At 38.1% G+C, this 27112-nt stretch overlaps 1 protein-coding gene across 5 annotated transcripts in view; it reads right to left on the reverse strand.

Annotated features, from left to right (window-relative positions):
- The window catches only part of ZSWIM6 (zinc finger SWIM-type containing 6), a 196132-nt gene that overhangs the window by 101739 nt on the left and 67281 nt on the right, over positions 1-27112 (reverse strand). For 2 of the 5 annotated variants that reach the window (XM_058731683.1, XM_058731674.1), the window contains one exon: positions 23082-23215. The exons of 1 other annotated variant lie outside the window; for it this stretch is intronic. In XM_058731683.1, coding sequence (XP_058587666.1) covers positions 23082-23181 — 100 coding nt within the window. In that variant the 5' untranslated portion in view covers positions 23182-23215. Of the gene's footprint in view, positions 1-23081; positions 23524-25819; positions 26117-27112 lie in introns of those variants that run through there. 2 more of the 5 variants (XM_058731665.1, XM_058731657.1) reach the window with 2 other exon arrangements.

Genomic DNA, 27112 nt, shown 5'->3' on the forward strand with positions numbered 1-27112 from the left:
GTCAATTTCAGAACCAAAGCATCTGCTACCTTACTAATATGTATATTTAATGTCTCTGCATAATGTGCAGAATTATATGCTGTTCATTGCCTGTTTGTTCTGATATGAGGTACTCTTAAGTAGCATTATTTTAAATTATTCCCCTTAAAAAATACGGGATTCTTTTATCAGGTCTCCTCCCTGGTGCTGTCTCTAACAGAAGGTCCAAACTAGCAGCATCCAGAATACTGAACAATCATGACTCAGAGAAATGTAATCAAACATGACAAGTTTCTGGCCTGTAATTACTAACAATTTACTTTGAATTCTAGGCTCCCAGGATACGATTTTACATTAGGTTGCCATAGGGGAGGAGGGTCTTGGGGGAGAGGTGTTAAGTTTTTAACAGCTATTTGTAAACCCAGAATATTTGAACTGTTGTTTTTCTGGAAAGGCTGATGTTCAAAGTCATATTTCTAGCAAGTCTCTCTCTTATCAGCAACTCACTCCGTGTTAAACATACAGGGTTTTTTTTTCTATAAATTGTTGTACCACATGTCACTGAATAAGCCTCTGAATGGGGTGTGGAGGGGTTAGCTTTAAACTCTATAGTCCTCATCCTACAGATTATAATTGGTTTTGTTCATTAACCTTCATATTGAGCAGGAAGCTGAGAATATTCAGTATTTTAAGAAGTACCCTAAATGCCAGTATTATACTAGTCAAATCTATGTGATACTAGATGTACGATAAAGAATTAATGTAGGTGTTAACAAAATTAATAAAAGTGCCACATTGGCACAATCATCTGGACCGCTTTACCAGTTAGTATTGCTCTAACAGGACATGCTTAGATGAATAAATAAGGTCACTCTAGCTTTATCAATCATCCACATTGGTTAACAAATACTGCATTCGGTTACAGAAGGCAACTAGCAGATTTTGGTTTTGTATGTAGTCGGATGCGAATATATGCCTGTTGGTATGATGAAGATACAGTGGCCATGTGAGGTGCCCACAGTGAATGACTGGCATTGTACCGTCTGTTTTTACCCAAAGTCAAAAACATGAGGCCTAAAAATCTGGTCATTAACTTTAAAAGATTAATAGATATTTCTCTCAGATGTGTAAGTTTAGATGCCACAAGTTCAAACAATAAATCTATCAGTGCATGCCCATTACCATTCACCCCACGTCTTTCAGAAGCTCCCAAGCAGGTGTGTGGCTGTTGAAGCAACCGTAGAACCTCTACTTCCCTTCCCTTATGTTGCAGTGTCTTTTTTGCTTGGTTTTAGTATAACTTTCCAGCAGCTAATGTAGTTAGCAGTGTGTGCAATCTGAAGATGTTCATACTCCTTTAGCCTTCTTCTGCTCTCCGCTAGAGGAGGGAGGCAGCGCAAGATCCAAGAACAGTTTCTGGTCAACTGGCAAAACACAACTTAGATGATGGGCAGTAGAAATGAGTGCAGGCTGATAAATATTTTTGATTAAAACCATTAAGAATATTTCAGGTTGGAAATCATTATAACCTGGGAAGACAAGCCAGTTACACTGTTTTTATAGTATCATCAAAAAAAACTAGTTCTATTTCTGAGGAGCAGAAACCATTAAGGTACTTCTACTTTCAGGCACTTACAACTACAATTTTACATCTGTTATATATTTAACATCCATCCTCCCTCTAGAAGGTATGCTCCAGAAAACTAGGGTCACCCATGTGTCCCAGCATAATGTCTAATATTTGATAATGATGACTCAATAAATATTTGTTGTGAATGCATGTGGACATGAATGCTAGACATAAGCAATCTGAAATTAGTAGGAACTATCATACGAACCCACAGAACTAGACAGAACCTACCATCAAACCAGAAAAGAGCTGATGGTGACCAAGACTTCCATGAATAAGCTAGTTCACAATCTGATTAATGTCACAATCTGAGGCTACAGAAGCTTTATATATTTAATGAATAGTATGGCGCCTACCTAGCAAAGATTTTAACAAATAAGCCCTAACAACAACATACACGTATAGAAGAAAAACTAAACCTGGAGAAAATATTCAAACCTGCAAAATTTAAGACTAAAATTACCACCACTGTATTGTTTAGTTCAAACACTTGTCAGGTGATGTCTAAATTCCTACCAACATCTCATCTGGTGATAATTAAATCGTGACTAAAGTTTTTTTTTAATATGTAAGTAATTGTTCATCTTAGATATACATTACGGGTTAGACACCAGAAAGTAAATTTTAGTTGATCTTTAATCCCATCTTTAATCAGCATTTCAAAAACAAAATTAAGTTCTTTGTGATCTAAAACCACCACAAACCAACAACCTGAGAAAACATAATAAATCAGCCTCTTATTTAATCAACAATGATTTTAACATGTAATCCTTAACAGTTGTTTAAAATATGCATAACTAGGTTTGCAATAGTTATCCTGATTTAAAGCAAAAGCACATCTGTTTATGAGTAAGTAAATATAGTCTGACAGCAATTTGGAACATCTATCAGAAGGAATCAACTGCAAGCTTAATAAGCATTATTTGTATTCCACATAATACTCTATTTGTTCTCTCTAGCCACTGCAGTAATAAAACACACTGAAACTCATTTAGTGTGTACTAAATCCAATGTACCTAGGCAAAACACTGAAAATTTCATTTGGATGGTTCCCAGACCATATAGCCTAACTTTTTAAAGTATTACTACCATCTGGTTACTAGTCTGTGTTTACCAAAACAGTAGCTGTGCACACATTTCTGTAGCAGCTGTGGTCAAAAGCTTTAAATCATTTGGCTACATGAAAACTCGTCAAGGGAAAAACAAATACAGTATTTTGAATTTATATCTAAAATTAAGTTCCATTACTGATTTTAATAACATTCCCCAAGAACAAAAATAGTAAGATTTTAAGTGGTATCTGAGACATCTTAATTACTTATATTTTCTATCATTTATCAAATGACAAAAGGTCCACAGAACTCAAGTGAATTACCCAAGGTCACATGACTAGTTAGTAGCTAGACAATGTCCAGAACATGATTATCTTTAGGTTTCCAGAACAAGGGTCTTTTCATAAAATTGCTCCAACCAAATACTGAAATATTAGAAATAGAATTATGTAAAGGGAAAATACCATTTACTAAATCCAAGTTAAGATTATTTTAAAAGCCAGCATTTTCATAAAATATAACAGCTCATGACAAATTATAAAATCTGACTTGTATTTGTTTCCTGTGGTAAAAGCTTAAACGATCTTATGAAATTTATAAGAATTTGCTTTCATAAACCTTTTCCTTCCTTTTTACTTTCTTCTCCCTCCCAACCTCTCCCCCATAAATAAATAGTTAAACTAGGTCTACAAACCAATCCCATGTTTGGTCAAAAGTAATTCCTTAGCTCTTACACACATCCTAATGTTCGCCTTTCTACTATAGTATAACTACATGCCACATTGTACGCCTGTAAATAGAAAGTCTTTTACAACTATCAAACTTCTAAATGATTCCCTCACTCCTAAAAATCAAACATAATCCCCAAATATAAATCAATGCGGAAATGTTCTATGCCTTGCTTAGACAGGAATGAAAGGCAATAAGACAAATGTACCTAATAGAATTCGTCTGTTGTCACAGTACTACCAATTTAAACTTAAGAAAAACAAAATTTCAGAACATAATGGTGACTCTCTTTTAAGCTTATTTGGGTTAATGACAAAAAATGTTTTGACAAAAAATGAACTGTTTCCTTCTTTAATGCCTTTTCATGACACCTAAGAAGAAAAATCAAACAATCCACCAAAATAAAGCACATGTTTCACTCTTCTATGTGGAGTATTAAACTTTCAAAGGAAATAATTGGATATTAAACTATTTGGGGATAAGTGTATAGAAGGGTTGATTTGTATTTATAGGTGGACTGTTTTTTACTTTGTTGGCTTCCTGATTACGGGTCATTTATTTTAGAACATGAGAACCCAATGAAAAACTGAAACTCAGACTTTTTATTTACTTCTTTACACAACCAGGAAAAGAAGAGTTGGTATCTGTGAACAACATCTAGAACAAACAAGGGAGACGTTAACATCATCATTATTGAGACAAACGTACAACAGGGTTTACACTTCTACATCCATGTCGTAGGTACCTCTCAACAAATATCCTTACAGAGTTGTCAATGGACTAGAACCAGCAGTATTATTTCCATCGAACAGATAACGAAACTCAAGAAGGTTAGATGACACATCAGGGCCAAGGCTACTTAACCAGGTGTGGTGAAAACCAAAGTCCTTAGGTGCCAAGTCCAGCAGTCATTCCACAACACTCCCTCAGTTCATTTCACTCATTGCAATTAATTTGCAACAAGAATAATAGAAAAGCTACGTGCAATGCCTCACTCTGCTCATGTACTGTTTTTGGTCTTCCTTTCTCTCTTCCAACCCAGTGACTCAACTACATTTGGGCCCAACACTGGGCTGAGAAGCTAGGCATGTACTTCCTACACACATCTATAGATTCTATAAACTGAAGCCTATGGTTTGTTTTGCACAGGTGGTTGGGATTCCATTTAACCACTTGTGTATATACAATTCCTTCTCAATTCAAACCTAGCACAGGCTGAAGTTTCATGTTTTAGAGAGGAGGGAAGCAAAATTGTTTTGAAATTCTCTGTGAAAAACAGCCTGTTGTATTAGAACAAACAGCAGCTTGTTCCTATCATTCCTTTGTTTGACAAGTCTGGGCTGGCTAGAAAGGTCATTTATGCCTCAAAGCATCAAATTAACATTTGAAGACATGAATTTTAAAAATGGCTATTTGCTTCTGTTCCGTGAATGGCTAATGCAGTTCACAAAAAAAGGAAAGAAAAACCCACTGCAGTTTTAGCCAAGTCCCAAAACAGACTAAAAACCAGTAACAAAAACAGAAAAAGGAAACCCAAAACTTTCCCCAGGCAAACTGAGCACTGATTTTATGTCCACGTCAACACAAGGTATCTCTTAATTAAGTCTCATTCTTTAAGCAAAGAATTAAGAAAGTAGCTGAAATGGTCAAATGTTTACATAATTCAGGTGGGGGGGGCGGGGAGGGAAGTCACTATTTAATTATTATAAAATGACTTTCTGCCATATCAAAAGGTTCTTCCATCTTAACCCTCCTGCCCCAACACTAGCAATGACTGTACAAGATAAACTAACTTAGTACTGTCTTGGTTCATACACAACTTTTTCAAAACATGAAGCTCCTATATTATTTTCCCAACACAGATCTATGTTCCTACATATGTGAAATGTAAGCTATCATTACTAACTACAACTTCTACTACATACATATGCATTCAAGATCAGAAAATACTGAGCCTCAATGGCTCAGTAGGTGGAGTATCCAACTCTTGATTTCAGCTCAGGTCATGATCTCATGGTTTGTGAGATCTTGCCCCATATCGGGCTCTGCGCTGGAGACACATGGAGCCTGATTGGGATTCTCTCTCTGCCCCTCCCTCGCTCACACTCTGTCTCTCTTTCAAAATAAATATTCAACAGAAAATACTCGGGGAGGGGGTGGGGAGCGGGCGCCTGAGTGGCTCAGTCAGTTAAGTGTGTTGACTTCGGCTCAAGCCATGATCTCGCAGTTCATGGGTTCGAGCCCCACATCGGGCTCTGGACTAACAGCTCAGAGCCTGGAGTCTGCTTCAGATTCTGTGTCTCCCTCTCTCTCTGCCCCTCCCCTGCTCACGCTCTGTCTCTATCTCTGTGAAAAATAAACATTAAAAAAAAAAAAAAAGAAGAAGAAGAGAAGAAAGTACTTTGGGTCCACTAGAAAAAACAAGGGATGTAAAGTCTGAAATTCACTGTACAGCCTTACAAAGGTGATTCATTCTTACTATAACTCATTTTCTACAGGCGGTATGTATACTGAGAATACCACAAACGAGCTTCCTGAATATTATAGGAAATGTAACATTTTAAATTAGTACGAATTAATATGAGATAATATGAACAATATGGGAAATAAAATTTGAGAATCTTACGAATTCCCAAAGTATTGTAAGAACATTTTGAGAAAATTTATAAAATATGAGGAAAATTATAAAACATTACTATAACAATTCAAAATAATCTCTAAAATGCAAATTTATTTTTAAATAATTACCTCATCGAGAAATACCCTATAATATTATATATAGTTCATAAAATCATGTCACAATGATGATGTTGCCTCAAGTCACTTCCAACGTCTCCTCTTCTCACCTGCTTAACCCCTTGCAATCTGTGTTCCATTCCAAACATCCCATGGACAGGGATATCCTTTAGAGATAATTAATAATAAACTCATAAATGTAAAGCACAAAGGTCTTCTTTCAGGCCTCATTTGCTCTGACATCTCTACAACGTCTGACACTACTCCATAAAACCTTCCAACCTGGCTTCTGCAATACCGCACTGGCATCCTTCTCCATCAACCTGTCAAAACACCTCTTTCTCAGTACCTTTCACTTAGCATTCATGGATCTAAATGATCCTAAGTAGGAGACTCAAACTTAAGATCTGGCTTTCATATATATATCTGCCCCACTACACAAATCGTAGGGGTGCCAATCACACAAATGACAATGCAAACCGGTACCCACAGGAGCTGAGCAATGGAGTGGACCTCTTCTGGGATTGTTCTCAGCCTTACCAGGGATAAGGCTTCCTTTTTATGAACAACAACATCCATTCCCACACTTTCTACTACAAACTATACAACATACAAAATACATACACACACAACAGATATACATACACTCACGTCCAGCAAGCTCCCAAATCTGTATCTTCATCTCTGTTTTCTTCTGATGACCAGTCCTTCCTACCCAAGTGTTTGGAGCTATCTCCATATATACAATATATATTTATATCCACCTGTACTTTATTCATCTCCTGCCAAAACCAGTACCACTTTCCAGGCCATGTCAGACTCCTTAATTTCATTCATGTTGGCCACAGTGGATCTTGCAAACGCCTTCCTCTACATTCTCTCTTGCATCTATTGCTTCACCTTCATTCCCAAAGCCCTTCTCTAAATCAGGCTTTGCCTCTGACCTCAATGGATGAGCTCTCCCTGCCTGCTTCTGCCATCTTGCCACTCCAATGTAGACTATCAGTCTAAAGCACAGGTAGGAGCACTGCATTCCCCTATGCTCAGACTAACTTTATATGCTACGCCAAAACTGTGACTCTATTCTGTGGGAAAACTGAAGGCTTCAGATTATGACCCCTGCCCCCCCCATCTTCATCTTTACATTTTCTACCTCATCCACTTTATACACATTGTCATTTACTATATCAAGAAATCTAAAATTTTCCTCCATTAAATCCCCACATAAAAATTACTACAACACAGTCATGTGAAGCAAATCAACTCTGATATATATTAATAATTAACCATGTCAATGTACACGTTTCCAATTAAAACCAGCTTATTAGTTGAACTATTTATTTCTAGATTGCTTTTTTAAATAAATTTCAATTAAAAAGCAAGATACCCCATGTTTATGCAACATTATTTAAAATAACAAACTATGGAAGCAGCCCAAGTGTCTACCAATAGATGAATGGATAAAGAAGACACACACACACAACACACACATGTATGCATGTGTCATATATGTATATGTGTGTCATGCACATGTATGTGTATATATCGTGGAATATTAGTCACCCATAAGAAAGAATGAAATCTTGCCATTTGCAACAACATGGACAGAACTAAAGAGTACAATGCTAAGTTAAATAAGTCGGTTAGAGAAAGACAAATACCATATGATCTTACTCATATGTGGAATTTAAGAAACAAAACAAACGAGTAAAGAGAAAGAGACAAATTAAGAAACAGACTTAACTACAGACAACAAACTGATAATTACTACAGGGGAGCTGCGGAGGGATAGGTGAAACAGGGGATGGATTTTAAAGAATACACTTATCATGATGAAAGAAATAAAATTAAAAAAACCATCCAGCAAAGAAAGGAATTATCTGCCCAGTTTAAAAACAAAACAAAAAAGAAAAACAAGATAATCATGCCACCTGATCAAGGCAAGAAGCACACCATCACTCTCTAGAACAAACCCCCCCCCCCCACCCCTTGCATGAGCAGTGCTTCCTGCAAAGTAGGCACTCTTAATAAATGTCTCAGAATCTGAACCTCAAATGACTGGCAACATCTGACTGTCCCTCTAGCCACAAACAGGGGGTGTTTTTAACTGAAGTTGGTTTCCCTGCCATCTCAAAATGTAAAATAATAAAGATGTAACAAACCCAAGAAATGAAGTAGCTTTTTCTCTAAATTACTAACAATTGGTTTTACAGTAGTAGCAATGGACCTGCAGTAAATCATTCAAAGTATTTCCTCTTCCCTGCCTCATAACAGAGAGTAACACAGTCAGCCAAAGTGAGGGACACAGGCCACAGTGATTAAGAAGCACAAAGCCACGCAGAAAACATACATGTGAAGCCCATTTTAAAATTTAAAAAAAAAAAAAATTTTTTTTTAAACAAAAACCAAAAGAGGTTACACAGTATGAAGATATTTAATGAAATGGGACTATGTTTTCCATCCCTTCATATATTTCTGGCATCCCTGTTAATTTTGAAAATAAAAAAGCCCAAGGGAATCACCAAAATGGTGGTTCACTCAAGAAAATGATTAGAGCACTAATAAAAGATTCAGAAAGTCCTATATAAACTAGAGTTCTCTTAGATACTGAGCATTATAAATGCAATGTCTCCTGTGGTCCCAGCCCCCTTCAATGATAATATTAAATCTACTAAGCTCATACCTAACCTACCCAGGAGCCATCATCAAGGTACAAAGGAACCAAGGAGGCCATCGTCAGTAGCTGGAAAGGAATTCTCAAAAGGGCAGAGTGGGATGGACAATAAAATCCCCCCCCAACGTTGTTGTTTTTTTAATTAAGCTGTAGGCCCAATGTGGGCCTTGAACTCATGACGCCAAGGATCAAGAGCCACATGCTCTACTGACTGACCCAGCCAAGTGCCCCCAAATCTCATTCGTTTTTAAGTTTATTTACTTATCTTTGAGAGAAAGAGAGTGTGTGTGCAGGGAAAGGGCAGAGAGAGAGGGAGAGCATGAATCCCAAGCAGGCTCAGCTCTCAGAGTGGGGCTGGATCTCAAGAATCGTGAAATCATGACCTGAGCCGAAATCAAGAGTCACTTTACCAACTGAGCCACCCAGGCACCCTCCCTCAAAATCCCATTTTTATTAACTCAGAAAGAATCATTGTAAATATATGATATTTAACAATTTAAGAATTTTATTAAAGTAGCTCTTTGATTACTACTACAAGCATATGCATTAGAATTTTTATTTTAAAAAAAAACACCGAACTTAAAAAATATATAGATGATTTAAACATTTTGCAGCTACTAAAGTAAACATTAGTTCAAGCATGAATCACCTGTAGATGCCAAGTCTAGGAGAAATTTTGATAAACAGCAGGACATTTTCATACTCTTAAAGTATCTCCCCATAGAATGCTCGTTAATTCTAAGGGGAAATTAACTATATAGTGAAGAAAGTGGAAAACATTTTGACCAAGTAGTGATCACAATTAACACCCCAATGAGGGGCAGATGGATTTCATGTGCCTCCAGATGTGATACCTTGAGAAGAACACATTACTTATGTAGCATTCTGGCAGAGAATACGTCACCTGAATCTAATCATGAGAAAACCAAATAAGAAACATCCTATTAGAAAAAGAGGGAAAATTCAATTCTTTAAAAATGTCGATTTTCATAAAAGATAGTCTTTGGAAATATCCCAGATTAGAGGCTAAAGAGAGAGAATCAAATGCAATACCTGATTCAAGACTGGGTCCTGTTACCAAAAAAGGGGAAAAAAACAACAACGACCTATAAAGAACATTATTGGATCAATTGAAAAAAACTGGAATATAAACAGTACATTAATTTTAAAAGTTTTCATCAGTGTTAAAAGAAAAAGAGCTCAATAATAAAGAAAATAGGCTAAAAAGTCAAGTGAATAGAGGCAAAAAAGAGGTAAAAAAAGAAAGAGGTAAAAAAAGAATCAGTCTTTGATTCTTGTACTATTTTTCTGCAGTTTTGGAATTATTACATTTTTAAACTTAAAATATAAAAAGTTTATATGCATCACTCTAGTGTTCTGCCATCTAATTTGGTAAACATAGTGTTTGCCCTTAAATAGAATTATGAAAAAAAAGACTTCATTACATTATCATTCTACAACCTTAGAAAGCACACAACAGCCTCACTGTGTCAGAGAAGGGATACCTGTGTCAAAGAAAGGTTTAAAAGCAGCCTTCACACTTCCATAGCTGAGTGTAAAAGAGCAGTTCCTGCTTCGACAAGGCATAACTGTATAATAACAAAACGGAAGGAAAGGAAAGTTATTCTGCTCACATCAGCCCACTGCTTAAAACCTCCAGTTATCCGCCCATTTCCTACAGGACAGAATGTAAAGTTCAGACTCCCTAACTTGGCATACAACACGCTTCGCAATCTGGGGGAGAAGATTACCTCTAGAGATTTATCTGCTGCAGCCACCACCCCCACACACACCCTCAATTTTTCAGCCAGGCTGATTATAAACCAAAAGCCTTTACACATGTGATTCCCTCTGCAAGGACCATCCTTGTCTGATGCCCTCCTCTTTCTGGTGAGCTCTTTTGTTATGCTTCCTGATTAAATGCCACAGCCTCTATGAAACCTTTCCTGACTCTCTTCCAGACAAAGTTAGTCTTATTCCTTATACTCTGCTCCCAAAGAATTACGTCCCTACTTTTGAGTCATAGGAGGATTTCTCTTTCCGTGAGTTTCTCTAAAGCTAGAATGTAAGGCCCCTCAGAGCAAGGATTGTAGTCTACAGTGTCTTCTAAGCACACTGACTCGATGACTAAATTAACTTCTCTAAATAGAACAGGTTCAACAATAAAACAACAGCTAACTAACACCTGGAACACTTAATTTGTATCAGACACTACTGTAAGTGCAAAACACCAAATTACTCCTCACAACAATCCTAACTCACAGGGTTTTTGCTATTTTAACCTCCCCGAAACTGGGATGTGTCATAATTAAAAGGACAGCATATTTTTCTTAGAGTAAGAAATGGCTTAGCGTAAAGCAATGGTGCTTCTTACAATCAATGGTGTGAGTTTTGATGAAATACAGTTTTACTCCCACATATTCCTTCATAGTTATAGATGAGGAAACTGAAGCACAAAAGAGAATTTAATTAATTTGGTGAAAGTTGCACAGAAGAGTCAAGATTCAACCCTAGGCTGACTGGACCCCAGAATCCATACTCTTAAACCACGAGGTTATACTATTTCCCCAACAAGAGTGATCCCACAGCATGGATAGGCTAAGGGCACCAGAGCCAGGACAAATACAAAAAGGAAGCTTGCCCTTTAAGGTCACCAGGATCCTGAGAAATGGCTGGGATGAACCTCAAGATTAGAAGCAGTGAATGAAAAAGGTCCTCCAAGTGCCTGAAGAGAAAGCCAAAGTCCCATCAGCCTCCACTCTCTGGGCAAGGCCTGGGTCTGAGTCCTGGCTCCCTTTCCGCCCCCCAACTTTTCCCTTAGGTTTGCCTTCAAGTTCCTAATGAATATAATCCTAATTCTCTCCCAACTAGTATTTTACCAAAAAAGTGAGCTAATCAAGCCTTCTGCTATATATCTTAATCCCTGTAACATCATCCCTGCTAGTAATCTAGCCTCAGCTCAAACACTTAAGCATTTTCTTTTATTTTCAGAAAGATGGAAGAAGATACTCCATATATTAAAGTCCATCCTCCTTCTAATTTCCACCCCCAATCCTTTGTCTGCTGTCAGAGCCTGCACAGCAAATTTTACTTTCTCTTTCTCACGACTGTCCTTGTCCTTCAAAAACTATAGTCTTGAGGTAACAACTCACAGGCACCCTGCCTACTTCAAAATCTTGCCATCACCAAAGGAAGGAAAGGAGGGAGGAAGAAAGGGCTAGTATAACTAAGACATAAGCAAAGTGCTAAAAAACAGAGAAAGGGCAGCTCATTTGTGGGGGATAGAGAGTGGGGTGTGGGGAGGAAATAAAGGTTCATGGAGGAAGTGGCTTTTGAGGGATAAAATGTCAGTGTCAAAATTCAGTATTAGACTGGGGTAAAATTCTATAAAAACAAAAAGCTGAACTTTAAACATATGAAATGTTTTTGGTTCCTAACATTCTTGCTTCCTCTCACTTTATGATTCTGGGCAGAAGGCTCATTGGCTTGTACAATTTGTACAGTACTGAATGCATAGATAACCATCCTACTGACAGTGGAGTGTAGGGTTGGAATAAACAAAGTAAAATTTACCATCTGGGTGGTGCCATCTGATTTGGAACAGTATCACTTGCTGAAGATTATGTTTGTATTCTTCACTAACAGAAGGTTGCCTCATAGACTTCATTTCTACTCATCTAAGGTAAGAAACTGACACAAATGCAACCTCTGCAATTGTTTCTTAATCATCAGTGACCAAGTCAGACTGATCCAAAGCACAACTCCCCACATACAACCCACCCCACTCCCCAGCAGCCCGGGGTCCACTGCAACCTGCCTGCCACACTATGTAACAGGGATAATGCCCTAATGCTGTGCTCCAATTCCCAGTGAGATCAGAAAGATCATGAATTCTGGGGCGCCTGGGTGGCGCAGTCGGTTAAGCGTCCGACTTCAGCCAGGTCACGATCTCGCGGTCCGTGAGTTCGAGCCCCGCGTCAGGCTCTGGGCTGATGGCTCGGAGCCTGGAGCCTGTTTCCGATTCTGTGTCTCCCTCTCTCTCTGCCCCTCCCCCGTTCATGCTCTGTCTCTCTCTGTCCCAAAAATAAATAAAAAACGTTGAAAAAAAAAAATTTAAAAAAAAAAAAAAAAAAAAAAAAAAAGAAAGATCATGAATTCTGGTAAAAATACTAGAAACTTCTGTACAGAGAACATTAAAAAACGTTGTTATAAGTGATCTTTCTTTCCATGTGATGTTTAACGAGCAACCTACTGGTCCAGAAACAAGTGAAATGGTTGCTAGAACTTTTAGATATATTATTAAGAAGCAGGGGCACCCTTATCATTTTATCTTTAACACAGTCCATAAATTAACCATATAATGTCACTGGACAGTTTTCTGATCTCTAAAGCACATGTTGGCTTGTTCATATGGTTTTCAACTTCTTTTTCTTTTTTTTTTTTTTAATGTTCATTCATTTTTTCAGGGACAGAGACAGAGAGACAGAGCATGAGGGGGAGAGTGGCAGAGAGGGTGACACAGAATCCAAAGCAGGCTCCAGGTTCTGAGCTATCAGCACAGAGCCCAATGCAGGGCTCGAACTCAAGAACTGCGAGATCATGACCTGAGCCGGTCAGTTGCTGAACCACCCAGGCATCCCTCGAGTTCTTTATCAATGAGTTCATAGTACCTTCCAGGCAGGATGTCAGAACTTAAAAATTACTACTGCAAATTAATACTGCTGGTACATGTAAGTTCATACCATATACTTATAGACTTCAGTTTATAAACTACTTTCCAATGCTTTTGACACAACAACCTTATGAAACAGATCCTTATTTTACAAGTGAAGAAGCCAAAGTTCAAAGACATCAAGTGATTAGCCCAACTCCCTACTGCCAGTAAGGAAGGAGCAGACCTGGATCTCAACCTGTATCTTCTGATTGCATTATTCTATTAATAAAATGTGTTCATCTATTAATAAAATCATGGCTACATCTAAATCATGGCTACATCTAACCCAGTTGCACACCTAACTCCAGCCAGAAAAAATCCCATTATCTGTTGCATATCCTCTTCTGCAATGAATGCAACTGGGGGGCCACGGCCATTTACTAATACTATGCTGAGGGGCTTTCAGAAAGGTTTGCACTGTGTGAATGAGGAATAACACTTTAGACCCGTGTTGTCTAACAGAACTTTTTGACAATGGAAATGTTCTTCTACACCTGAACTGGTTCAATACAGTAGCTACTAGATCTGTGGTTATTGTGCACTTGAAATGCATAACTGAGAAACTGAACTTTTACTGTTATTTAATTTTAACTAATTTAAATTTAAATGGCCACATGTGGGAAGTGGCTAACTTACTGGGCAGCTCAGGTCTAGACCATGATGATGGGAAGTGAAGCTTAATGTTAATGTCTTAATATTGTAGACTTAAGCATAAATGAAAAAGAAAATCAACTAAACAGCAGGCCCAGAGCACACCACTGATTCACAGGAACTAGAATGGATATGACGCCATCAAAAGTAATACAACCAAAAGATAATCATAGAATAATCTTTCAATCTCTGCAAACTCTCTGGTCAGCCAAATCTAATAAGTGACTGTAAACGCCCAGGCCTGCTGATAGCATCGACTGTGAAAGGCAAGGAACTCTACTCTATAGGTCACAATGGCTTTCTTGGGAAAAAAGACCTTATCACTGCATGGAAACTACACCAACTAAACTATAAGCAAGAGCTGATGGATATAAAAAGCAAAGTATCTTAGTAAATCAGCCATTTTTTCTCTAATAATACTGTATCTTTACATGGAAGAATTTAAAGGAACATCTTACAGGACAGGACAGCCATGTCTGTGTCCTTCCAGTATCACATCCATACCTCTTATCACAATCCATAACATTTGTTACTATGTCTCCCTTCTCATTACCTAGCTAGGGAATAAGAGGTTTCATTTAAATAAAACAGACTAGTATGGCATCAAATTTTTGTTTTAAAATTACCGAGACTTCTTAAAAACTGAGAACAAACTAAGGGTTGATGGGGGGAGGGAGGGAGGGAGGGAGGGGAGGGTGAGTGATGGGTATTGAGGAGGGCACCTTTTGGGATGAGCACTGGTGTTGTATGGAAACCAATTTGACAATAAATTTCATATATTGAAAAAAAATAAAAAATAAAATAAAATAAAACTACCGAGACTTTCAAAACCCCCAGATAGGTTTCACGAGTCCAATGAACAAAAGTACTTGTCATTTCTTACTCCTTTAGCTTCATCCATGTTCAAAGGGCCTTACTGGTGCTGATAACACAACTGAACTACAAGTCAAAAGCCTGGAGTCTTCGTTCCAATTCTTTGACTACTGTATTTTGTCCTTTAAAATCCACTCAATTTCTCATTGCCTCAGTTTTCTCATTTTTAACTGATGGGATGATTAGATCACCTCGAAGAAATGTCAATTTTAAAACTCAACTCTTCTGTGATATCCTCAGTGGTTTTCAGTTGGATTCATGGTCTTTCTTAGAGCCTCCTATTAAGAAAAATCACGTATTATGCTTAAGTAGCAAAACCTATGTATGTGCAATCTGCTTCAAAAATTCACAGATCCACCCACTGTCCAAAATTCTGACTATAGAATTTAGTTTTTAAGTATAAAAAAAGACATTCATTTCTAGTATTTCAAAAGCACAAATCCTTCCTAACTGCACAAATTAAAAAGTACACTCTTAAGAGGTAAGAATATAATTACTTATACCATTAACAACCTAGAACACTAAGAAAAGCACATGCTATCATGGACCTTTACTGGTTAGTTTCTGCTTTTCATTTAACTTTCAAACTCTTCTCATATACTACCACAGCAGCCTCTTCAAGAGCCTTTCCACCTCCAGGGTTCAGCAATTCTGAAGCAGTGGATTCTAACAGTATCTGAAAAAGATATTCATAAGCAAAGAACAAACAGCTTTTCTACTTACATGAAGGCTTTTTTTGAAACCTGGATCAATATATACCAAAAAAAATCCACTTTGGATACTAAATTTGAGTAATCTTCTAAACCTGTTCAATGTAGATGATATATACTGAAACGAGACCCTCTAGAGCAAGGATAGGCAGTGAGTTTCTTATGAACTGAGTCATTTCTACAACAGCAGTTCCGGCCAAATGCAGGCACTGTCTCTTTATTTTTAAACTTTATTTATTTATTCTGAGAGATAGCGGGGTAGGTAGGGGCAAAAAGAGAATCCCAGACAGGCTTCACGCTGTGAGCACAGAGCCTGATGTGGAGCTCAAACTCCCCAAAAGCGAAATCATGACCTAAGCCGAGTTCAAGAGTCTGACGCTTAACCGACTGAGCCACCCAGGCACCCCTCTCTTTGATTCTTTTTGTCCATCTTTCTCATTTTCTTCACACCTGTTCACTTTCCTTAGCTTCTGTAAAGACACATGGGCTTTATGCTTTTCTAAACTCAGTAACTTATTTTTGACCATCCATCTTTTCAATTAATTCTGTCTTGCAATCCAAGCATGGTAGCTGGCAAGGCAGCAGGCTAGGGCTACTGGGCTAAATGAGGCCAAAGGATATGGCACAGCCACACTAAATCACTCCCAGAGGTATGGACCTATAGGAATCAAACCCTTGATTTAATCTCACTGGCATGAGGTCTTAATCAGCTGGCTAAAAAGCCTACCTGCTGGTCACTGATCACTTCTAGAGAATCAAGGAACAGTATGCTATCACATCCTCAGGAGGCAATCAGAAGTATATAAGCTCTGACAGGTATATAATCACCCAAGAGAAAAGACCAAAAGCAGCATGATATCAGAGGCTGTGGCTCCTAGAAATTACTGTGGGAGTATCTAAAATTCTCATTAAAAATTTCAAGAAGTTTCATATAGTTTCTGGGGGAGGGAAAGATGAAGGGATAAAGCTATATGAAGAGAAGTGTCAGTAGTAGGAAAATTCCAAGGGTAACCAGAATTAACACATCTTAAGAAGGCCTCCATGAATTATGACCAAGCAGCATAGCACTGTGAGAACCAAGTCTTTCTGCTTCCTTTCACTATACTCCTTTCCCAGTGTTTGGACTCCCTGAGCAACAAAGGAATGCCTTTTGTTCTACAAGCTCATGTGCAGAGAGTCTACTTCTATCTGCCCTTTCTGTCCTCAGTGATTCCTACAATCCACATACTTCTCTACCCAATCCATACGTAAGAAGGTTAGACAAAGATTATGATCTGTGCTTTTGCTTTTACAGTAAAATCAGGCTGCTGGTATTCCAAGCCCTGATAAGCTTATCTTGAATAACTTAAGCTCCTATTACCTTTCATTGGTAAATTTTTTATGAAGGCTTTTTGCCCTTAAAGTTCTCAGTTGTTTAAAACAAACAGAAAGAGGAGGAGGGGTGGGGGAGGAACAGAAGTTCTAAAGACCTAACTAGTCTTTCTGAGGTAGAATATAGCATATACATTAACTGACCCAAGCTCATCTAGCAACACACACTGAAAGATGGCTTTTAGGTCACCAGCGATACTATCTTCTAACTGGGACGTCTGTGAGTTATAGAGAAATGTGGCCCAGAATCTTTATGTGGCCAATACCAGATCTCATCTCCTACCCACAGCAACAACAAACATACTCATATATAGGATTCACCAAGTATTTCTAAGCCAAACACTTCTTTGACATACACTAAAACAACACTGCCTTCATAATCTATAAAGTACCCCTAAATTAAAGACTCCAACCGTTTGGGCTTCTAAACTAAGAAATGAAAGCCTACTTGAGCTCTACCACATTAACTTCTCTGTGTAGCACATTACTTCAGAAAAGCCTGCAAAAAACACAGACCTGTTAGTTCAGTTCCAGCCACAGAGAATAGTGACTGAAAGCAGGGGCTTTGGATACAGTCAAACATGAGTTCTAGTCCCAAATGGCAATGTTAGCTCCATAGCCTTCAACAACTAATAACCTCCCCACAACCCAGTTTCCTCATCTGTAAAGTGCAGATCCACATGCCAACTATTTCACAGCCCTCTTATGAGGATTAAAGCTTGAATAAAATAATACACAGTAAGAAATCAGTATAATGCAAGAAATACAGTGTTCAACTTTTATTGTAGATTCTATTATATGGGTCAGTTCTCTCTCTGTTATGAGATAGAGGTCTTTGGTTCTATTATCCTATGACCTCATTTGCCATATCCCCAGCTTCAAGAAAGTCTTAGCCTGGACTAATGAACACAGCATTCCCAATCCAATCTAGTCTATATCATCAAATATCTCAACTACCTAGAGAAAAGTGCCAAATGAAGCATCATTTGTTCTGTTCTACTTCCACAACTTTATTAAGTGGCTCTGTCACAAATATGTAACTAGTTTTTACAGAGAATCACATGACAATGTCTGTACATATCAGAACCAGAAAAATAAATCAAGGGCAGGTCTTACAATGAATAGGTCAATGGCATCCTCTGAATATATATATATATATATATATATATATATATATATACACACACACACACACACACACATATATACATATACATATATGATAAACACCAACTTTCCGATTTTCTATCCAATACAAAAATGTACTGAGATTGGAACAATGTCCTCATGCTAACACTGTTACAAAAACACACCTGTACACTATTTCTAATTTTCATAAACAGCTGGCAAATATCTATAATTCTTTACTTTTTATTTCTATTTTATAATTTTATTGTAATATATCTTTTGCTTAAACCTCCTAAAAATTCCTTGGGGAAAAATAATTCAAAAAATAAGCAAAAAAATACCTAAAAATCAAAATAGGTATTGGGTGCTCACTCCTCTGAAACATATACAGTCTTCTTGAACTTCCAATCATATTTCATGAGCATAGCATATTTCATGAGAGTTCTCCCATGCTGAGTTCTTCAGTTCAGGGGTTGTTTGTTGCCAGTTATAACTACCACAAGATATTTCCCCTTCAACAGAGGAAATAGAAGTCTACTATTATTAACTCAGTCTGAGTTACAAGAACACCCAACAAAAATCCTGTATCCTCAGTTTTTAAAAGCATAAGTAACTCTATAAAAGAAAAAAAGGTTTCACCACTCTCCCTATCTGACCTCTCTGCTGAATAGCTCAAACATACATGCAAAACAAGCCTTGATTCGTCACACTCCAAAACCCCTCCAGTACAGAGGCACCACCCAGATGTTCAAAGCAGAAAATAAACCCTGTTGATTTGTCCCCTTCTATGTCCACCACCCCACAACAGCAAGAGCTAATATTGCCTGAACTAATGCAACCACCTTCTCTACGGGATACCCTGCTTCCACTCTTGCATTCACCAACCTATTCTCCACGGAGCAGCCGGTGGAGGGGGGCGGGTTGGGGGCCTTGCCATTACACTCAGAATAAAAGCTACTTACTTACCATGCCTCAAAAATGCCTTACAGGATCTTGCCCTGCCCATTTCTCCTACCCTATCTAGGGTCACTGTCCCTTCATCATCTACTTCACCATCCAACACTGGTTCCTTTCAGTTCCTTTCAGTTCCTTCGCCACATCAGGTCCTTCTTCCCTCAGGAACTTCTTCCCACATACTTTATTAATAATCTCTACTTTCCATTAGACTGCAAATCCATCAGGCAAGGAAGCGTTTTTATTCAGTAGTATGTATCCAATACCTGACATAAAGTTTGGCACATAGCAGCTATTCAAAAAGTTTCTGAGAAAAGAATGAATGAATGGGAACAGAAAATAAATTTTAATGACAGATACCTTCAACAACAAAATGAAAAGCAATATATGAAACCAGCCTCAATGAGAATAAATTAAAAATAAGCCATTTTTTAAAAATGTTTATTTAGTTTTGAGAGAGAGGAGACAGAGACAGAGCGTGAGCAGGGGAAGGGCAGAGACAGAGGGAGACACAGAATCCGAAGCAGGCTCCAGGCTCTGAGCTGTCAGCACAGACCCCAAAGCAGGGCTCAAACTCACCAACTGTGAGATCATGACCTGAGCTGAAGTCAGACACTCAACCAATGGAGCCACCCAGACACCCCCAAAATAAACCATTTTTAAATTTAATATTCAAAATGGACACTCCTAAAAGATTCTTGAGCAATGCTCTGAGGAACCAAAACAAAGACTAACAGAAGTTTTGAAAATTAAGTACAACATGCTTCTATTCTGGTTTTGACAAATCTGTTGTCACTACTGAACTTTCTCTTAATTCCATGTCAGTAAAAACCAAGAAGTAGCTCATAAAAGGAATATGCAAATAGTTAAAACACTAACCAGAACGAAGACACAAATGTGCTGCCAGCTGCTTCAAATACCAAAAACAATAAATGCCTTCATATCACTATTTCGTGATATGCAAGAGAAGGAGAGGGGAAGATTCTAAATTCAAGTCTTGAAATATACTGAAACCACAGCATTATGCCTGAGCCATCAATCAGTCTTCAAAGGATCAGAGCAAAGATGCTGCCTTTCCTCACACCCCATTCCAAATAAACAAGATGCCAGATCTGAAGTATGATAGTTGCAACTCTGACCTATCCAACAGCTCTTTCCCTACAAGAAAAGTAGCTCCACTTTCTCTCCTGAGGTTTTTCTCTTTTAATCATGAAGTCTCAGTATTGGGGTCCCAGTCTCAATCTGCTGTGATTCACTGGAAAAGTATCTACATGCTTTGCTCAAAGTATCAAGCCATCCAATGGAAATTAAAGATTTACTAGGGGTGAGCTACAAGGCTAACAACGGTTGTTTCCTTTTCCTTGTGGGCTGGAATTAAATCAACTCAGTGTGGTTATATTGGTTATATGAGGCTGTTGGGTATTGCCTGCTATAATGTCTTCGGTGCTTTTTTTTTTAGGTGTTTTTTTTTTTCATTGAACACATAGTAATTACAAACGCAATGTATTTGTAGATAGCATCTTTTAAAACATGGGTTAACTAGACAAGAAGTGATTTTAAAGTGTTCTTATTAAAGATAAGGCTGAAAATCCCTAAAACACATCATAGTATTTGGACAGTAAAGCATACTGCGGTTTGGGGCAAAAACTTCCAACACAGACCGCTGCATGGCAATCTTTGCCATGTTCCCATCCTTTAGAAGCTAAAATGTGCTCACCTCACTTGGTATTAAGTAGAGCTTAAAAAGCAGTCCATTAATTAAGTCATACTTGTCTTCTACAAACTCCAGATAGACTCATTCAAGAAGACAATAAGCATTCAGTCATTATTTTGAAGGTGTTTTTAGAAAAAATAATAACTATTTTTGCAAAAGCAAAGAAGAAAAGCTTTAATTCTAAACCCGTCCACACTCAAAGCACTCAGGGCTCCTCTCCCAGAACACAGGGCAGCCCAGTGAGGTCCTCACAACAGTGCTGGGGAGCTTCAGACTGACACCTTACTGGGGTGTCAGTAAGGACTCACACTAACTCATTTCTTCTGCTGCCTGGGGAGCCCAACCAGATTGTATCATTGCTCAGAATTTTTATGTTAATAACCTTTTTTGCCTTGAGTCCTATTATGGGGGAACTAATTAAAAGCATTTCCCTCCAGTGAAACCAAGACACAGTGCAATCAAAAGTGAGTGGAGAATGCCATGTACTTGGTGACTAAGCAAGAATTCATAACCTCTTTCTGAATTCAGTGTTGAATATACCAAATACTCCTGTGGATATTCCACGTATTAAATGAAGTAACTTTAATATTTGGATCTAATATAACAGAATAGGGGTGCCTGGGTGGCTCAATCGGTTAAGTGTCCAACTCTTGATTTTGGCTCACGTCATGATTTCACAGTTGTGGGATCAAGCCTTGTGTCAGGCTCTACACTGGGCATGGAGCCTGCTTAAGATTCTCTCCTTCTCAGGGCGCCTGGGTGGCTCAGTCGGTTGGGCGTCCGACTTCTGCTCAGGTCATGATCTCGCAGTCCATGAGTTCGAGCCCCACGTCGGGCTCTGTGCTGACTGCTCAGAGCCTGGAGCCTGTTTCCGATTCTGTGTCTCCCTCTCTCTCTGACCCACCCCCGTTCATGTTCTGTCTCTCTCTGTCTCAAAAATAAATAAACTTTAAAAAAAAAAAAATTTTTTTTTTAAAGATTCTCTCCTTCTCTCTCTGCCCCTTCCCTAATCACACACGTGTAAGCATGCACTCTCTCTCAAAAAACAAACAAAATAATAACAATAAATAACAGAATAGTTTATGGTCTTTTATACTTCTGGTATTAATCTGCATAAAATGTATTATTATCACCAAAGACACCTAAGTGAAAAACACAAGTCTTTAACATGTAGCCTGATGCTTTAGAAAGAAAACAAATAAATAATTATGACACTAGGCACAAACTCTGAAAACTCTAAAATTCTGTCGAATCGACAATTTAGGGCTGACCACGTGAGACTCTCTAAATAATTTAAGGCTAAGCACGTTGTCAACCATGTTGTGTTTCGCCGAACAACGTCCTGGTTTTTTTGCTCTTTGTTTACTCCTAGTGTACATGATGGCTTCACCTTAGCTGAGGCTGCTACACACAAGTGAAATCATAGTGACGGACTCCAGAAGGTGAATGCCATCAATGCCTAAAACAAGTGCAGAAGCAGCTTCTTAGCAAGAAGGATAAATATGCATAAGGCTTCCTTTCCTGAAAAACTAAAACCTCCTGGGGTTTCCTGGCTACCTTAGCTCAGATGGTAGAGTGCACTACTCTTGATATTGGGGTTGTGCTGGGTGTAGAGTGTACTTTAAAAAAAAATAAAATAAAAATAAAAAAGCTAAAACCTTCTGTATTGAAGGAAAGTCATAATAAAAAACTTATAAATTTGGGGTAACAGTTACTCTAAGCCACTCACTTAAATTAGCTATACTAGATAATTCCAGCAGCCACTCAAAGAAGGCTTCCCTATTGGCCTGATCAAGTAACAAAGCTTTCCATCAAGTTCAACGGCTCCAAGGAGCTACAGATCCTTGTTTATAAACTTGTACTGCACTCCACGCTGACCACCCATACCTCTCATCACCCCACACAAAAACTTAATGAACTTGCATTCCTGACTGACTCACATCAAACTAAGAACCAGAAGATTAACAAAACTCTTGACTATAACTAACCAAAATGATCTACTTAATAAATAGTTGAGAAACATAAATGTTTTTCAAAGTAAAATTAACCACATGAGAACAGGATGTAAGGGGAGAAAATGTAGCAGCAAACCTGATCTTTGAAAGATGTCACCAGGGAAAAGTCCCCATTTTTAAGAGCTGAAGAATCAGCAACAATAACCCATACCTGTCATGCCCAAAGGTGTTTTTAATAGAACTGTATTCAACTTTGGCAGTTTTCCACATAGTATTTCTTCTTTTTGGTGTTCTGTTTTACAGAACTGCATCTGAGAGCCTTTACAATTTCTTTCTGGTACAATTCTGAAATAAAATGGACTTAAGATTAAAAAAAAAAAAATCAAGAACCTCATTATCCAGCAAAAGTCATCACCCCAACCCCTCCACCATCAAAGATCGCCATAGTTTTTACTGTTTGTTTCCCTGTCAGAAGCAAAAACAAACACAACGGCCCATGAAATCTGACAATTTGATGTTACAAATACTTGGTTTTATGCCATTTAAATTGAAGCAATACGAGCCCTGGCTTTCGAAAACGAGGGGGGAAAAAAAGTCTTTCACCTTACCACACAGAAAATAATCAGAATTTAGCATTCATTATGAAACTGCAAAACCGCGCGCAACCCTGCCTCGGCTGTCAGTCACACACACACACACCGCCCCGCCCCACACTGTCAGTCACATGCAGGCCCCGCCCCTCCCCGCCCCCTACGCTGTCAGTCCCGGGCTCTGGCCCGCGGCTGAACCGGCGGCGCTGACGTCAGCTGGCGACCGCGGCCGCATTCCTAAACAGTTCAGACAAACCCACTGGTGGGAAGCTTCGAAAGCCCTCAGCTGTAGTGAAGAAAGCAAAGGCTTGGCTGGCAGCCAAACTCCTGAGCTCAGCATTTTGTAATGCACTTCCTTTTTACTTAACAGCTTGCATAATGTCCTTAACCCTTCCTTTACCTGCATCACACCTTTAACCCCTTCTTTTCTGGAACTTCAAAGCAAACTTCCGAACTCGGTCTCCTACAGGGTTGTAATATATTCTGCACCAAATCACAACTGGCCGATTTTTAATGTTGCTGAGGAGGCAATTTAATTAAACACACATGCTCCCACTACAAGGCCCACATTTTCCCCCCTTAAAAATGTTACTTTTCAAGCAAAGAAATTAAGTTTATTAAAACAATATAATGTTCGGTTTTTTCAATACCCTTCCTTAATTTATCTTAGCACTTATTTTTTCAAGAGAGTATACCTTCAAATGGTCCAAACACAAAAATAACAGTATACAGTGACAAAAATCTCCCTCCAACCCTGTACCCCAGGGTAACCGGTTCTCACTCCATGAAAACCAATGTGATTTATTTCCCTTGTAATAACCCAGGAGTAGTTTAGTATATATTCTATTTTCTCGCTTTTTTACATAATAGTAAACACCACACATGCTTTCTCTCCTTGGCTCCCTTCTTTTCTAGAGCTGCATGGAATCCCACAACTGATTTAGTGGTCCCCCATATACGAGTATGTAGGTAATTTCCAATTTTTTACTATTTCAAATAAGGATGCAGTCAAACTCTTATATGATGATATCTCTAGAATAAATTCCTAGATGGAGAATTGCTGGGTCAAAGCAAATATACATTTGTAATTTTGAAAGATGCCTGCAAACTGCCCTGCATTGAGGCGTACCTCTTCCACTCCTACCAGAATGGCAGAAGGATGCTATTTCAACCTCACTCAGCTCAGACTATGTTCCTGCATTAAGAGGCTCTCCTTTATTTCACAGTGGTCCCAGATCCCCCATTCGTTGTCAGGTCATTGTTACGAAGCTTTTTTATTTTTGGAAAACAGATCTCTTTAAAAAAAAAAAAAAAAAAGGTATCTCAAAGTAGTTTTATTTTACGTTTCTCATATGAATGAAGTTGAGCATCTTTTTATACATTTAAGAGCCATTTGTATTTCCTTGTGAACTGTAAAATTAAAACTTTGTCCATTTTTCTATTGGGTTGGTTGTGATTTTCTTACTGCTTTGTAGAAGCATTTTTAGCTAAGTATCTTTTGTCTATAATGAACTTGAAGGAGCTTTTTATATATTAAGGAAATTAGCCCTTTGTTGGTAATATGAGTTGCAAAAAACTTTTTTCTTCTGGTAAATTATTTTGGTGGTTTGTGGAACACAGAAATTTAGGAATTTCATGTAGGTGGATTGTTATCAATCAATTATTTTATGGCTTTTGTTTATCAGACAGACTAATTCCCAATGCAGTTTATAAAAGAACTCTCCTGTGGTTTCTTATAATACCTATTATGTTTTCAGTTTTACATTTCAGTATTTGTGAAGTTTATCCTTTGTTTTTTTTTCTAGATGAATACCCAGCAGTTCCAACATTATTTACTGAATAATCTTTCCTCCTTCAATTTGAAATGCTACCTTTATTATATTTATCAAATTTTGTATGCATGGGGTTCATAGAATTTTCATGATGCATTATATTTCACACTGCATATAAGTTACTGATCATTTTAAAATCTAGTAGAAAGTAAGATATGTGTTCCACAGACAACAAGATCTGGTTTCCATAAATACATTTTAGATTTGGGGAGTTTTGTCCATTTTTAAACCAAACTAAATCCTTTTCAGGATTTCTGGGATAAATTATAGCAAAGTATCATACTGAAATAGTATCTACTGTGATTTCAAAGTAGCTTTTTGACAACATCCATTCAGAAACAGGACTCCCGACCAATTATGGCAAGCACTTCTGGTCTTCTTAAAGCCTCAGACCATTACTAGAAAGATTGAAAACGTTGAAAACACAGTTAAAGCAAAATTTTGATACTCACTGTAGACAAACGTGTCTTTTATATATCCTTTAAAAAATATTCTATTTTTTTACAAATGAGGATAAACTGGGGCACCTGGGTGGCTCAGTTGGTTTAAGCATCCAACTTTGGCTCAGGTCATGATCTCATGGTTTGTGAGTCAGAGCCCCGCATCAGGCTCTGTGCTGACAGCCTGGAGCCTGGAATCTGTTTCAGATTCTGTATCTCCCGCTCACACTCTGTCTCTCTGTCTAAAAACAAATAAACATCAAAAAAAAAAATTTTTTTTAGATGAGGAAAAACTAGTCCTTTCAACTAGTCTTTGACCTTCTTTCCAGATCTGTTAGAGATTACTACACCCGGGCTCTGTGAAATTCCTAGGTTTTATATTTATGTAAACCATCATATTAATAAATGATTACTTATTCTATTAATTATACAAATTATTAAGCATACCAATGGTTTCAACTTTAAGAATATATGAAAAGACAGTAATAGGCAACTTTCATTAGCTGCTAAAAACACACCAGAAACACGGTTTTGAACAGGATCTCGTAAGGGTAGCCAAGTAGTTCCCAAAAGGTGTAGCAAGATGACACAAACTTTCAAGCACAAGGTTCAAAGCCCCTGTATGTTAGTAAGAGAGGGGAAAGCTGGAGACAGGGCAGGGAGCAGGAGGACAAAACAGAATGACTGAAGCAGGAAGAAGGCCCAAACCCTGAGAGGCAGAAGATCCAAATGCGGCTAAGGCTGTTCTCCACATGATGAGGTTCTCATTTATTTCAGTACTCCCAAGTCCCAGTTTTCCTAGGGCAGGCATGACCCAGAGTCACCGGACTGCAAAGTACGTGTCAGGAGAAAGCAGTTAAAGATGTTTGCTTTGTGTGGAACAGACACCTGCACATATGCAGTTTTGAAAGTTCTGAAATAGAATTCATATAAAAGATTTTATTCTCCTAAGATATAGTGCTACAATTATAGTTATGAAGTTACTATTTTAAAATCTGAGTCCATTTCCCTATAAAAACTATGACACACAGCATAAAGTCCAAACAGAAATTCTTTAAAGCTCCTGACACTCTGCCCCTAGTCTAGCATTCTATGCTTTTCTTTCAAGGAGCCTACATTTTGGCCCCATGGGAGGAGGGCCTGCTGTTTCTCAAACATGCCTGTTAACTTTGCTCACATTTTCCTGTATCTGGAATATCCTCCCAACAAGAGAGAATACCAATCTCTAAACTCACATCTTCTCCCACATTTTAGAGATTTGGCTCAAATGCTGCCTCCTCCATAATTTCCTCCCTCTCTGAGGAGTCAGCCCCTCATAAACTCCATCAGCCTCCCCAACGATGATGAAAACTGCAAAAGACAAATGTCATCAAAATACAT

This window comes from Neofelis nebulosa, chromosome 1 (assembly GCF_028018385.1).
Source record: "Neofelis nebulosa isolate mNeoNeb1 chromosome 1, mNeoNeb1.pri, whole genome shotgun sequence".
Taxonomy (NCBI): Eukaryota; Metazoa; Chordata; class Mammalia; order Carnivora; family Felidae; genus Neofelis; species Neofelis nebulosa.